At 58.2% G+C, this 15,379-nt stretch overlaps 1 protein-coding gene across 1 annotated transcript; it reads right to left on the reverse strand.

The window, feature by feature from the left end:
• Positions 1 to 2,511: 2,511 nt before the first annotated feature.
• Positions 2,512 to 7,141, reverse strand: CIMAP1D (CIMAP1 family member D). Its single transcript, XM_068981068.1, has 4 exons — positions 7,015 to 7,141; positions 5,997 to 6,104; positions 4,143 to 4,256; positions 2,512 to 2,996 (listed from the first exon to the last, which is right to left on the reverse strand). Exons 1-4 carry the CDS (start codon positions 7,139 to 7,141, stop codon positions 2,512 to 2,514), a joined length of 834 nt encoding a protein of 277 aa, XP_068837169.1.
• Positions 7,142 to 15,379: the final 8,238 nt, after the last annotated feature.

The following is a 15,379-nucleotide window of genomic DNA, read 5'->3' on the forward strand; positions in this document are numbered from 1 at the left end:
GGGGTCTGCAGCCTGGGAGGGAGAGAGGTTTCGAACCCAGAACCCGGGCGGTGACCCCTTACTTAGCCCCCCACACGTCCCCCAAGTTCCTAGAAGGACGGAGGTGGGAGAAACAGAAATCTCCTTTCTTCTCTTTTCGAAAGGAGGAAATTGAGGTCTGGAGAGGAATGGAGGCTCAGTCAAGGCAGGAGAGCGCCCCAGACCCCCAGGTCGTCCCCCTCCCTTCCCACTGCAGCTGACGGAGGAGGTACTTGAAAATCAGGCCCTGCTAGATTTTGTAACTGGGAACCTGAGATCAGCGAGGGGAAGGGGTGTGCTCTGGGGCACACAGCGCACACTTGGACCCAGTCCGGCTGGCTGCGTCCGAGCGAGCCGAGTCCCCGCTACGCGGCCTCGCCCTGGGCCTCAGTTTCCCCGGCTGTAAGCCGGGGGAGCGGACCAGAGGGTCACGGGCTCCTCCTGCTGCGTTTCTGCGGAGCCGCTTCCAGCGTCCACCCAACAGAATCCCAGGACCCAGCCTCCCGGACGAGGGCTGGCCGGTCCCCCCCGGCCTCTCCAGCCCCGCCCCGTGCAGGGCCGGCTGCCGGGAAACAAAGGGAGGGGGCCGGAGCCGGACCCGGTGGGGATGGAAGCAAAGGAGTGGTGAGGCCGCGCGAGACCGGATCGATAAATTAGAGTGGTGAGATCACCGCTCGGCAGCCGCCCGCGGGCCGGGGGAGGAGGCTGGGGATGCGGGCCCGAGGCTCGCGCGCGCGCGGCCGTGATTGGCCGGCGGGCGGGGCGGGGCGGGGGCGGGGGTGCGGCGGGAGGCCTGAGCCTCCAGCCGGGAGAACTATTGTGCTCCTGCGGCCCGGGAGGGGCGTGGCCCTGGGTCAGTGAGGGGGTCGGAGGACGTTTGTTGGGGTCTGCAGCCCCCACCTGGGCTCTGTGCTGTGTCTCTGTTGCGGACTACAGACTTACAGACTTGTGGACTGTGTGAGAGTTGGATTGTGTGTATATTCTGTGCGGATGTGACTGTGTGTGTGAGTGTGTCTGTGTGTGTGAGAGAGGAGGGAGTCTGGGTCCCCGTCCAGGTGTGTGTTGGGAGATCCTGGTATGTTTACCGTTGTGTGTGTAGGGGTCCCGGTGTGTACACAGGTGTGTGTGTCAGGAGTCTTGGGTCCTGATGTGTACACAGGTGTGTGTAGAGGGGTTCCTGTTTTGTATACAGGTGTGTGTAGGGGGTCCTGGTGTGTACACAGGTGTGTGTAGAGGGGCTCCTGGCATGTGTCCACCTAGTCTGGTGAAGGGTGTGTGTTGAGGTTTGGCACCCAGGCTGGGGAAGAGGGGCCAAGTAGGAGAGAGCTGACCCCGAACTCCAAGGTCTAGGCTCTTCCTGCTGCGCTGCCCTGGTGGTCGTCTCCTCCACGAAGTCAAAGTGTGGTCTGTCCCTCCCAAGATCCTGGGTTAGGGTCTTTCTGGGCTGCAGTTAATAAGGTGGCGTGGTCCCAAGGGCTTGGTTACATGCTTCATCCACGTATTTCTTTTCCATCCGTGGAAAAGAGTGGCAGGAACAGAGCCCATGGGGCAGGATTCATATCCAGGCCTCGGAAGGACACCAGCACCCATTATGCCCTCTGACAAATGTCTGTAAACGTGACTTGCCTCCGGAGTTGCTGCAAAACAACCTTATCAATGCCTGGAACACGGTAGGCGCCTACTGTGGCAAATGTTCAACTTCATCAAGTTCCTATACATCCTTCAAAGCCCAGCTTTGGTGTCCCTTCTTTCAAGAAGCCTACCAGGCTGGCTCCCTCCACTCAAAGCCCCTGCCCCACGGCTCATCTCCTCCAGTCCTGGACCCCTTCTTCAGTCCCATCCAGGTGCCCAGGGGGCTGCAGAGTTAGGGGCTGGGCTCTGAGAGCAGTGTTCAGGTTTCCTTCCTGTGGCGTGAACAGATGCAACCATGATGCTGACAGCTGCCGGTGCCCCAGAATTTTATTGGCAGGCAGCTAGAGGGTGGGGCAGGTAGGAGGGCGGCAGGGCTGCCTCCAGCAGGATCTGGGCCCAAACAACCCTTCCATGAGTAGCAGGGATGAGCCCAAGTGAGGCAGAAACCCGAGCCATGATGGGGACCCAGGCCCTTGAGGGCGGACACTGAGTTCTAGGACACAGGAAGCCGTGTGTCTGGCCAGTGGCTGGGGAAGGCCAGAGTGTCCCTTTTTCCACCTGGCCTGGCCTGGCCTGGCCCGGCCCGCTGTGACCTGGACAGAAGAAACTGGGACACTGGAAGGAGACTCACCCTGTGGAGACCACGGGATCACAGCCCCCGGGACTGGAGAAAGCAGTGGCCTAGAAGGACCTTGGACCTTTCAGAAGACAGGAAGGAAGGAGGTGTCTTCCCCTCACCCTGGCTTCTCCTAGGCTCCCCCCTCCAACTGCCTGCCTACCCCCCTCCACTTCACAGCACAGGAGACTGAGACTCAACCCAGGAGTGGGCCAGGCATCCTGTCACCTCCTGTCATGAGGGCATCAGGGTGCAGTGTCTGTGGCCATGGTGGTAGCCCGCTTGGAGTGGCGGATGCCCATGGTGAATGCCGGGGCCCTGGCCTTGGTCACAGTGACCTGCTCAGGGCTGTGGCTGCCAGGGCCGGGTGTCTCATCTGGGGGCCGTGGGGCTCGGGGCCGCCCCAGCATGGTGAAGGCTGGCCGGCGCTGACGGTAGGCATTGGGGTCCGGGCTGTCATACTGGCCAGGGCCGGGTATCTCTGCGGGGTCCTGCGGGGGGCGGGCGCCGGGTGTGCGGCCGGCCACGGTGTAGCTGGGGCTGCTGGGCTTGGTAAAGACCTGCGAGCCCCAGAGGGAGGGCAGGGTGTAGGTGTTGGGGGCAGGGGCTGAGGTGTTCAGGGGCCGTGGGCGGAGGCGGGAGCCCAGGGTGAAAGCTGGAGGCGTCCGCTGGCGCGTGGGGGCCACCTTCTCCGGGCTGTAAGCCCCAGGGCCGGGCGTCACCTCCGGACCTGTAAGAATGGACAGTGGACAGAGTCCTCACCTCCTCCAAGACCCGGCATGGCTCCCCTGCCATATGCATTGTGGAGTTCACAGCAGCCTGGCTGCCCTCTTTCTCTTTCAAGCCTCCAGCCTTTGTCCAAGCTCAGCCCTCTGCTGGGCATACCTCCTGTTTCCCATTCCAACCTCCCAGGAGCTCCTTCTCCATCTCAAGACAGCCCCCAAATCCCCTTCTCCCCATGCCTTGTCCACACGCTCCTACAGAGAGCCCTCACAGCCCTTCCAGGTTCCCCCTGATGTGGGTCTCTCCGCCTCTCCAGACATGGCCACACTGAGGTGAGAGGTCCCCACCTGGATCTAAGCACCAAGGGCTGGGGTCTTACAAAAGTAAGAATGAGGCATATCTACTTCAATGCTCAGCAGCTGGCTTAGTGCATGTTTGAGTGGATGGGTCAACGGAAGGATGGGTAGTGAGTGAAGAGGTGACGAGTGAATGAGCAGATGATGGATTCAGGGAGTTGTAGATGAGTAGACTGTGGATGGATGGGTGAGTGGGTGGACAGATGGATGGATGGATGGATGGGTGGATGGATGGGTGAATGGATGGGTGAATGGATGGATGGATGGATGGGTGGATGGATGGATGGATGGGTGGATGGATGGATGGATGGATGGGTGGATGGATGGATGGATGGATGGGTGGATGGATGGATGGATGGATGGTTAGAGGGATGGATGGGTAGATGGAAGGATGGTTGGATGGGTGAGTAGGTACATGGATGGATGGGTAGGTGAGTGGGTGGGTGGGTGGATGGAAGGGTGGATGAAAGTGTGGATGAATGGATGAACAGATGGATGGGTGAGTGGATGGATGGGTGGGTGAGTGGATGGTTGATGGGTGAGTAGATGGATGGATGGCTGAGTAGTTTGTGCCCACACATGTACTGGGTCACATTAGCCTGGCCCCCTTTACCCGTTCAGGTTCTCTTAGGGTCCCTGACCCCTCTTCTAAGTCTACTGGATTTCATCATTCCAAAGACACTGAGGATCTAAGAAATTGGTGGGGGTAGGGCAGAAAGGAAGGGTGGCACAAGATTCGCTGAGACCCTGAAGGGGCAGGGTCCTGTGGGAGGGATCAGCTCAAATTAGATACTCACTGGGAGACTTGCCCCGGCCCTGCATGGAGTAGGCAGGGGTGCAGCTGCGGCCGAAGCGGGTGACTTTCGAGTCCAGGAAGTAGACTGGCCCAGGGCTGGTCTCCTGCGGAGATGCTTCCGGGGAGAGCCCAGGGTCTCAAGGGCAGCTCCAGTGACCTCGCCCCCAGTCGATGCCCTCATTAACCCTGAGGCCCCTGCCACGTCCTGAAGGGCAGGAAACTCAGCCTATGGAGGAGTGACTGCCCGGACCTGGGGCATGGGATCGTGTTGACCGTCTATGTGCTTGAAATCAGAGCTGTGCCCCACCCCCAACCTCCAGCCTGTCAGCGGCTTGGGGGACCTGCTATGGGACACTTAGAGTTGTGTGTAGAGTTAAAGTAACCAGGCCCTGAGTAAGCATCAGTCAGAGGAGAGCCCTGCAGAGCTGGGGTATGCTAGCATGCGACCAGCCTGGGGCCAGGGCTTGAGTTACGCCTCTGACAGCTGGGCCTGAGGAAGCTCTCCCAACCGGCCAGTCTCCTCCTCACACCAGCAGGATGCGAAGATGGAAGGGGAGATGATCCTTGGGATAGGGTGGTCTGGTGCCTGCACTTAATACTCGTGACCCTTACTGTGATGGCCACTGCCACTGTTTATAAGCCCACTCTGGTACCAAAGCAAGTGCATCTGAGAGTGGTAAGTCTGACACGGATTCATGGGATTAAGTACCGTGTGTACATGTGCATATGTGACATGGTGCACACACGTGAAGCATGGTCTTGACAAACAGGCACAGCCCCGCTCGTGTCATTTCCCACCTCAAGGCCGTTGCCTGTGCTGCAAGATCTGCCTGGAGTCCCTTCTTCTCAAGGGGGACGAAATTCCTATTCATCCTACAAAGCCCAGCTCCCTGCCCCCACCTCCAAGAGTCTGCTCTGGACACTCAACAAAGTCTATACTAACCACCAGTAACCCAACTCCCCATTCCGTCTGTCCCTCTGTCCCGGGATAGGCTCCTATGACTGGGAAGAGAGCCTGGAAGTCCAGGTTGCTCTGGGCCACAGACCCAGGTCTCAGTCCTTCCTAGTGACAGATGCAGCACTGACTCCCTTACGTGCCTCTGGGGCCCCTCAGAGGCTCCTGGGTTTGGGGTGGATGCTGATTCTGAAGGCTGGGAAGAGGTTGTGAGCCCCACCCCTCCAAAGGAGCCTCTGTCCACACGAATCAAAGTCCCCGCAGAGTAAAAACCCTTCCAGCCCCCAGCCCAGCACATTCAGGACCCCGAGTACTCTAGAATGCGGGGTGAAGTCACCTGCAGGCATCGCTGTGAAGGCGCAGGCAGCAGTGACACGGCCTGCGGTCTCGCCAGCCTCTCCTGCCCAAACACGAAAGGCCGCCTCCCACCTCCCTGTGTCCTGTGGGACCACATGGCCCAGGAGCCCCCATCCCACTGACGGAGGCCTGGAGGCCACCCCACACGGGGCCCTTCTTTACTGATAGAGGCCAGGCGCTGCGGTAGCCACTTTGAAACCACCTAATTCTCACTCCATGAACCTCTCCAGGCTTCCGAGGTGTATTTGGTCTTGACTACAACTTGGTAAGGACTGTGCCCTCATTGTTTACAGCATGGGAAACTGAGACACAGCTTTCCCGAGTCAGGCAGCAAGGAGAACACCACCCATGACTCCCCTTCCATACAGAAATGGACCAGAGAGGCACAGCAGCTTCCCTGAGGTCACACAGTAGGGGTGATACCATGCCCCATCCCAGCTTCCTGCCTGATGAGTGAGGGCCTGGATCTAAGGGGGTAGGAAGTGCTCCACTGGGAGATTGGAGGTCCACCCCCCACTCCCCTCCCACCCTCACCGGCCTTACCCTCACTGGGCCTCCGGAAGAGTGAGTAGGCAGGACCGGCTACCCTGGTGCAGTCGTGGTTGATGTAGCCCACGGTGGAAGGCAGGGCATACAAGCCTGGCCCAGAGCCTGTGACCAGAATCCTTGGGTCACGGCCTCGGGTTGCTCACCCTGATTGATGGAGAGGGAACCCAGGGACCAGCCCCAGAGCCCCCACCCACCTCCTAGCCAACCTCCATGACAGGGGTAGGGGAGGAGGGGCTGCCTTCCCCTGCCGGTGGGAGTGGGGAGTGACAGGGGCTTTGTGAGTCATAGGAGGGAGGGGCTTCAGGGCCAGGGCACCTTGGAACGTCTGACCCCAGACTCAGAGACACATGGTCACTGGTTGCGGAGCTGACCCCCAGACACAGAGACACACTGTCACCAGTGGGGAAATTGACCCCAGACTCAGAGACACATGGTCACCTGTAGGGAAACTGACCCCAGGCATGGAGACACACTGTCACAGCTGCAGTGTTTGGTGGCCTCCACAAGAATGTCAGTCCCACAGTCTGACTCCAGCTGCCTTGTTAGGGATGGAGAACTGTGGCTTGAACAGGCCCTAAGATCCCGGAGTCCATGGCAGAGTCAGGAGACTCAGCTGCCCCACAGATCTCTTCGTTTCCTGCCCCTGCACAGGCTCCCAGCCTCTTTGCTGCCTTTTGTCCAAGGTCGCTATCAGCAGCGAACACACTGCGAAGGCTTCTCGGCTGTCATTGCTAACGTCCATCCCCACCACAGGACCTTTGCTGCTCTGTTGCCCACTGTATACTCAGCACTGGGAAAGGTGTCTGACTTTACGATACTGGATTCAGGGGCCCACAAGAATGCCAGGCTCACACCCATCCTGCAGGAAGGAAAATTGAGTTCCTGGAAAATGCAGGGGCTTGCCAGAAGCTCCTGCCTCCAGCTGGGCTCCCACACGTTCCAAACCCCATCTGGGTGGGGCGGATGAGAGCAGGGAAGTGTCCCACCTCCACAGGGCCCCTCACCCACCTACCGTGCTCCAAGGTAGCCACCCCGCAGGTCCTCCTCAGGCTGGTCTCTGGGATCTGATAGTCAGTGGCCCGCCGGCCCAGAGGCGCTGGGGTCAGCCATGGAGCCGGGTCGCAGGTGAGAGTCCCCATGGTGGGCGAATGCCCCTGGCTCCTGGTGTCTGCTCCTTGGCCACACAGCAGCTCTGGGCCACAGGTGCCGGCACTGTCCCTGATGCTGGCAGCTCCTGCGGGGTTGGCAGAGCCCTGGCCAACCACACGGTCCCGAATGGCACAGACGGCCCCTTGTCCCATGGCAGGGAGTCTGGGGCCCTGGCCTGATCAGGCTGGCCGGCGGTCGCTGGCCTGGAAGTGGGGCCAGGATCGAATGTCGGCCAGGCGGCCGGACAGTCCAGGAAAGAGTCCAGTGTCAGCAGAGCCAGTCCCCAGGGAGCCAGCCGAGCTGGGCAGCCCAGGCCAGAGCAGGCTCCCGGGAGCTGGAGCCACAAACAGGACACCCACAGCCTGGTGGCAGGAGGGACGGGCGAGGTCATGGGCAGCGTGGCCCTGTTTCTACAGCTGGGGAGGCCGAGGCATGGTCCAAGACTGCCACTCTGGGCCAAGAAGCATTCCTTCCTCCCCTCCTTCGCTCATCTAGGAAGTTCTCACTGAACACCAACTCTGTACTAGTTTCTGCTTGGGCTGGGGTCCATGACAGGAAGAGACAGACCGGAGCTGATGTCAGGAGGCAAGAGGAAATAAGCAGTAAATGTATGAAGGAGCACGTCATACCATAAAAGGTATTACATGTTCTGCAACAGAGAGCAGGGCAGGACAAGTGGTCACTGCGGTGAGATGATGAGAAGGCAGCATTTCAGGATAGGAGGGGGCCGAGCTGAGTCCGGGACAGGAGTCACATGGGCCAAGCGGTGGCTGTGGTTGTCCAGGAAGCCCCCTCCTCCCAGAAGCCAGCGATACAGAGTGTCTCTATCCCTGACACAGGAAGGCTCCCCAACCCCAACCCCTGTTGGGCTCTGAGACCAGGCTCAGGTAAGCCTGGCCAAGCAGAATTCACATTCCTTGTCTTCAGAGCGTCCTTCTTTGCTGCTGTGTGGTCACGCCCTTTTGCAGTGCAACGTGTTAACAGGTGTTCTGAGTGACCATTCCCATACCATACAATTCATTCCACAAGGTAATTTTTATGCATTCTATAATTTTTGCAACTTTTTATTCGAAATGTTATAGTCTGTGTCAAAGGTCATAAAACAAGTCTTAAATGCTATGTTAGAAAGATCTTGGGGCTTCCTGGTGGTCCAGTGGCTCAGCCTCCCCACTCCTAATGCAGGGGCCCTGGTTTGACCCCGGTCGGGAAACTAGGTTCCACATGCCGCAACTAAGACCCGGCACAGACAAGCAAATAAATAAAAATATAGATAAGAAGATCTTAAAATCAATGACCTAAGATTTCACCTTTAAAAACTAGAAAAATGTAAGAGTACAAGTGGGTAGATGAAGGGAGATTTTAAAAACGAAGTAGAAATGCATGAAACAGAAAACTGCAGAAAGAATTAACAAAGCCCCACCACCACCACCAAACAGCTGACTCTTTAAAAGGATCAACAAGAAACCAGCACGGTGAATCAATGACATTGGGACAGGAGGCCGGCAGCACTGCAGACTTGGAGTCTGTGTGAAGCCAGAGGCATTTACCGTGTTCCAGTCGCTAGGTTACTAGCTTGGGACTCAGGCATCCTGGGCCAGCATCGCAGTGTTTAATTATCCTAGCATCGCATGAGAGGTGTGGATTCTGACCTCCTCTGGTCACAGGATGGGAGACAGAGTGGGGAAGGAGGGAGGGTGAGTCAGGGGAAGGGGGCGGTGGCGGTGTAGGGATTACATGGAACTCTGACTCAGGTTTTAGACCAAAGCTTGGCATCAAGGGCTTCTCCGAGGTTCTAATCCTGCTCAGTTTTCCGGGTATGCTGGAATCTCTGGATTTCCCACATTCTAAGGATAAAACCCAAGTCCTCCCTGTCTCATCCCTGCTCCCCTCTGCCCTGGACTCCTAGCCCTCAGCCCTTGTCCACGACCCTGTGGCCACACCAGCCGGCTTCCTGCCCCTTGGATGGGAACCTCGGGGCCTTCACCTGCTCCCCTCCCCAGAGATGGTCGCTTCTGCCCATCAGCCCACAGCCAGCTCCATCCTCAAGCATCGGCCGCCCCGACACTCAGTGAGCCATGTGCTCCTTAGCAGAGTCATGGACAGAAGTGGGAGATGGGGGATGAATACCCACCTCCTTCTCCTCCTGCCCATGGGCGCCTCTCAGGGACCCACACTGGCTAGATGTGCAAGAGCCCAGAAACTGGTGAGCCTTGGGGCCCAGGACAGGGGGTGGAAGGACCCAGCCCTCCCCGTTTCTGGGCCCCCAGCCCAGGCTCCCTCGGTCAGCCCTGGAGTGAAGAAGGCTCGAGACCCAGGACTTGGCCCTCACCACTTCCACTTCCTCTCCATGACCAGCCCCTCTGGGATGAGACCCTACATTCAGAATCCAGGCAGGGCTCCATTCCCCTTTCTGACTGTGAGATGCCAAGAGCTAACACAGAATTGGGCGGCGGGGGCAGTGAATAGGAAGGACAGGCAGCCTGAGCCTGCGCAGGGTGTTCGGGGGACCCTCAGGCCCAGGCCCCTCCCCACTCGAGTTCATCCCCCTCTAGCCTGCCTGGCCACCACTGCTGGCCAGCTTCTCTCTCTTTAGCCCAGAAATCTTCACTCCAGCAGGCAGGCTGAGATGTGAACAACTCAAAGTCTACATGGGAACCAGCAGCATTTTAATCCAAACTGACATGGGCAGCAGAGGGCAAGTCAGAGAACTTGAAAACGGAAGCCCAGCTGGGCATGAGAGGGGCTCAGGCCCAGCCGCGAGGCCCCGGTGCAGGCAGAATCCAGTGAGGCTGCCCGGCTAAGCCGAGGCCTAAATACGGCCAGGGCCCTCATCACAGCTACTAATTTTACCAGGACAGCGCTGGGCGCCAGGCAGTTTCTGGCGCCGGGAAAACGGGTGAACAGAACACACAACCTCCCCGCCTCTCCTTTCCACTTAGACAGGCAGGCAAGTAGTGCCCTGGAGAAGAACGGGGTGGGAAGGGGGTGGTCAGAAGGGGCCAGAGCCGTGGGTGTGCAGCCTAGGAGGCCTCAGTGGGGAGGAATCACTGGAGCCAAGACCAGAGGGAGGTGGGGAGAGAGCAGCGAGACCTGGTGAGAGGGAGCCCTGTGCAAAGGCCCTGGGAGAGCCCTGCACCTGGCGGGTGTGAGGGGCCGCGGGGAGGATGAGCGAGGGACTAGGGCAGAAGGTGAGGGCCCGGGGACGCGGAACGCTCGATTGCCAAGACAGGGGAAGGTGTAGGGGGCGGGGTGGAGTAGGCAGAGCAGGGACGCGCCTCGCTCTCTGCTCACAGGCGCCCTCTGGCGGTTTTGGAGAGAACAGGCCATGGGCAGCAGGGGAACCCTGGGCCTGGGAGAGGGGAATGAGGGGTGGAGATGGGGGTGTCTTGGAGGGGTGATGGATGATAGGGAGATGATAGAGCGATGGTGGCGGGGAAGGTGGGGAGTGAAGATGGGAGGGGGAATTGGGGGTCGGGGGATGGTGGGGCCAGCTGAGCAGGGATGGAATAGTGGGCGAGAAGCAGGGATTCTGGGTCTACTTTAAAACTGGAAACAAGGTCTGCAAGCAGATTTGAGGGAGGGAGGGAGCTACAGAGCCCCAGGGCTTTGGTTGGCTCATCTCAAAGGATAGAGCTGCGGTTACCTGGGAAGGAGCAGAGTTGGGAGGGGCAGGCTTTACTTATTTTATTCCATTTTGTATAAATATTTATGGGGCATTCCTTTTTTTTGGTCAGTTCCCCAACTAGGGATTGAACCCACTGCCCCCTGCAGTGGAAGCAGCGAGTCTTAACCACTGGACCACTGGGGAGTCCCAGGGCAGCCTTTAAATGATCATGAGTTCAGTCTTGGGGTTGGGGGCTTGGGGCTCCAGCGGGAGATGCACATGGACACACAGTGGACCAGCTATACAGGGTGGGCTGCTGGTCATCCACGGGCTCTGTGGGTGCAGGTACATCTTGCCTGTGAACTTGAGGAGGTGGTAGCCCTGGAGACTTTGGAGCAGAGGAGAGGAGCGGTCAGCATTAGGAGAGAGGCGTCAAGAGTGGAATCTCTGAAGGACCTGAGCTCAGACCAGCTGCTTTCTTCAGCAGTTTGCTGTCCTTTCTCCCCAGTCGTTCCCATCTCTCTCACACACACACACACACAGAAGAGGCGAAGCTGTGGTTTTCCTGTCCTGGGGTCAGCACATTGCTGGCCCAGACCCGGTGCACAGACAGCCACAGAAGAAAGGGGTGGGGGCTGTTGACACAGCTGAGCTGAGGTCCCCCACCGTCTCTAAAGCTGTCTGGGGGCTGAAAGTGAGAAGCTGGATTATAGGCCAGCCTGCTGTTCTGTTCCTGGCATGGTGGGTGGGGCAGGCCAGGGGCAGGTATTCTCAGGATGCTGCCCCACAGAGTGTCAACTCTCCCTCTGCCCTCTGGCCTGTGATCTCTCACCTCCCACCTCCCCGGGGTGCTCACAATTGTCCCTCGGCAGGGCCTGACTCAGGCTCACGCGCCTTGGTGGCTGCCTGCCCCTTTGTTCCAGGGAGGCGGGGATGCTAACAAGGAAGCCTTGTTCTTCTCAGACAGACAAGGATCCAGCAAACCTGCTAGTTCCCCTCCTGCCTCCATTCCGGAAGCACCCAGCAAACCTGCCAGCTCCCTTTCACTCAGACCACCAGGGACCCTGCCAGGTGGGGAGGGAGTGGCTCTCCTCTTCCCTTCCGGGTCCCCGGCTGCATGCCTGCCTAGTCCCCATTATGAAGACAAAGACAAAAGGTTCAGGGGAAAGAAGGGCTCAAACTGGGGGGCTGAGAGGGTCTAGCAGGCTTTCCTGAGGCCCACCAAGTCTGACCTGACCACAACCAAGTCCTATCTCCCCTCGATGGCCTTCCCCGTCCCTAGGGGTGCCCCTCTGGCCTCCTTGCTTTCCGGGAGCTTGCCAGGCAGCTCCCACTGCAAGGCCTTTGCATATACTCTATCTTCCACCTGGTACACCCCTTCCCACACAGATGCTTCCTAATTCTCATCCCTTCCCCCAAGTCTTTCCTCAAACCTCCCCATGTGGCCACCCAATGTCACCCTACATATGCCCGACCTCCACACTGCCAATTCCCCTTTTCTCACTGCCTTTGTGTGTGTGCTCAGTCACTCAGATGTGTCCCAGTCTCCATGGACATAGCCCGTCAGGCTCCTCTGTCCATGCGATTATCCCAGCAAGAATACTGGAGTGGATTGCCATTTCCTCCTCCAGGCTTCCCCACCCAAGGATCGAACCCAGGTCTCCTGCGGCTCCTGCACTGGCAGGTGCATTCTTTTCTGCTGAGCCACCTGGGAAGCCCTTCCCACTGCATTTATCACCCACTAATACAGTAGAGCATTGACCCCCAGCACAGTGCTGGGCTGGGGCTTGTGAGAGCTGGCTTAAATTTGCAGAAGTGTTATGTGCAAGCTGATGTGATGATGGCAGCTTGAAAGCACCCAAGAAGGGAGTATCTACACCCCAGGAATTAGTATGTGCCACGGAGCAGGGCTTTTTGCCTTGAAAGTGCTAGCTGTTCAACATTTATAAGCACACTCTAGTGCTCCCGAGCTAAGTCGCTTCAGTCATGTCTGACTCTTTGTGACCCCATGGACTGTAGCCCCCAAGGCTCCTCTGTCCATGGGATTCTCCAGGCAAGAATACTGGAGTGGGTTGCCATGCCCTTCTCCAAGGGATCTTCCAGACCCAGGGGTCGAACCCGAGTCTCTTACCTGTATTGGCAAGCAGGTTCTTTACCACCAGAGCCCCCTGGGAAGTCTCATGGGCACACTGCTGCCTGTTTATTATACTTAATGTTTACACCTCCTGGTCCCTCCCCACCCCAATTAGAATGGAAGACCCTGCGGGCAGTATCTGCCCACTTTGCTCTCTGCTGTCTCTCAGGCACTTAGAACAATGCTTGGTACTAGTGGCTTCCCAGGTGTTGCAATGGTGAAGAATCCACCTGTCAGTGCAGGTGACACAAGAGACGCCGGTAGCATCCTCGGGTCCAGAAGATACTGGGAGTAGGAGATGGCTACCGACTCCAGTATTCTTGCCTGGAGAATCCTATAGACAGAGGTGTCCCAAAGACGTGGCCACGACTGAGCATGACCACACGGGCGCTCAATAACTACTCGGTGACTTAATGAATGATCTTTATCCGGACCCATGCGACAAATCCAGCCTCAGCATGAACCTGGTCATCCTCCAGCGCTAAAGAACACTCAGGGCCCCAGCACCGTGACCCTGGGCCGGGCGACCGGACCCTGGCCACCTGGCAACAAGGACCCTGACCGCCTAACCCGGACCCCGTCCGATTACACGACCCTTGTCACGACCCTACCCCAGCCCCTGAGACGCCCCCGAAGCCTCGAGGCCGCGGTCCAGACCTAGTGGTGCAGTTTCTCGCGACCCGGACCTTTCGCTTCGGGATACAAGACCCTCGGCCTCGCCGCATATCCCCTGCCTCAAGAGCTCCCGCCGGAGTCCCAAGCGGTGCCACTGCAGCAGAAACCCCGGGGGCGTGGCCTCAAAGACGCACAACGCCGCCGTCATTGGTGCTAAATTACGTGCAGACAGGAGGCCCCTTCGCTCAGAACCGAGGGCTGTGCTACCTCGCTGGCCAGTGCGGGGCTAGAGAGGCGCTGCGCCCCTTTTGGCCTTGTGGGAAACGCGCCCCCGGCCGCCACCCCGGCGCCTGCGGCATTTCGGGAGTTGTAGTCCGGGCAGGGGGACCGTGGTTCTCCGGGGAGACCCGCACGCGCGCCCGGGCGTACCTGAGTTCCTCGCTGTAGGTTGCGGGCGCCTTTTGGTGCGGAACGGCGCTGGACCAACGCGTCCTGCTGGTTGAGAAGCTCGTCACCAAGGACGCGGCGCGGCGAGTACGCGCGACTGGCCCGACCCTGACCCTCAACCCCGCCCGAACCTGACCTTCTGACCACCGACCCTCGGCTCCAGCAGGACCCTGACCTCAGTTGCCCATCCTGACCTTCCCCTGCTGGTCTGCCTTGACGCTAGACGTTGGCCCCATTCCTTACCTAGCACCCCCAAGCCCAACCTGGTCCGTCCCGACGCCCTGACCCAGGTGTCCGGGCACAGCCCTGCGAGCCCAGTTTCCCATCCTCCCTGCAGAACGAACGACCCCAATCGCACCTTGACTGGGCTCTGAAGTTGCAGCCCCCTCCCCCATCACCCAGACCTTGCTGCCAGACTCGCATCCTCCTGGTCCATTCATGTCAGGGGTAGAGAGCCTGGGCTTCAAACAGTCTCCTGGAACAGAGAACTTCCCCGAGGGGTCGGCTCTGGGTGACCCCCAACCCAACCCCTCCTTGTCTATAGGCAAGGCGCCCAGAGGCTCCCAAGTCCTCCACCAACCGCCTCCCACCCAGGATTTCCCAACTTCTGATGTTCCCAGCACTGATTGGCACCCGGCCCCATCCTCTCCATTCCAAGAGTCACCTAGTGCCCCTACCTGGTGAGAGTGAAAGTCACTCAGTCGCGTCCTACTCTGTGACCCCTTGGATTATACAGTCCATGGACTTCTCCAAGCCAGAATACTGGAGTGGGTAGTTGTTTCCTTCTCCAGGGGATCTTCCCAACCCAGGGATCAAACCTAGGTCTCCCACATTGCAGGTGGATTCTTTATCAGCTGAACCACCAGAAAAGTCCACCTGGTGAAAACCACCATCCTAAACCCTTAGCACAGTGGGCATCCCAGGGCTCAGGCAAGGGTCCGATGGAGGACATTTCCATTCTGTGCTCAGGGATCCAGATCCATTGCAAGGCCAGGGAGCCAGTTCACCCACCAGCCCCCAGTGAGGCCAAAAAATAAATAAATAAGGGACTTCCCTGTCGATCCAGTGGTTAATATTCCACACTTCTACCACAAGGGGCACATGTTCAATATCTCATCAGGGAACTAAGATCCTGCATGCTGCATGGAGTGGCCAAAAATAACTAACTAAATAACATTTTTAAATGAGATTGTAGATGAGAAAGTAGATTCATAAACCCAAGTTGCTTCAAGCACACTTAAAAGTTTTCTCATAAGCAGGTCAAACATCTGTTTTTAGGGTAATATTAAAATTAAAAATCACATTTTAAGTGGTGAGTACGGAGGTTTGTGACATTGTACAGTAGACAGGGAACAAGACCGTCCCCAAGAAAAAGAAATGCAAAAAAGCAAAATGGCTGTCCGAGGAGGCCTCACAAATAGCTGTGAA

Source organism: Capricornis sumatraensis, chromosome 9 (assembly GCF_032405125.1).
Source record: "Capricornis sumatraensis isolate serow.1 chromosome 9, serow.2, whole genome shotgun sequence".
Classification (NCBI taxonomy): domain Eukaryota; kingdom Metazoa; phylum Chordata; class Mammalia; order Artiodactyla; family Bovidae; genus Capricornis; species Capricornis sumatraensis.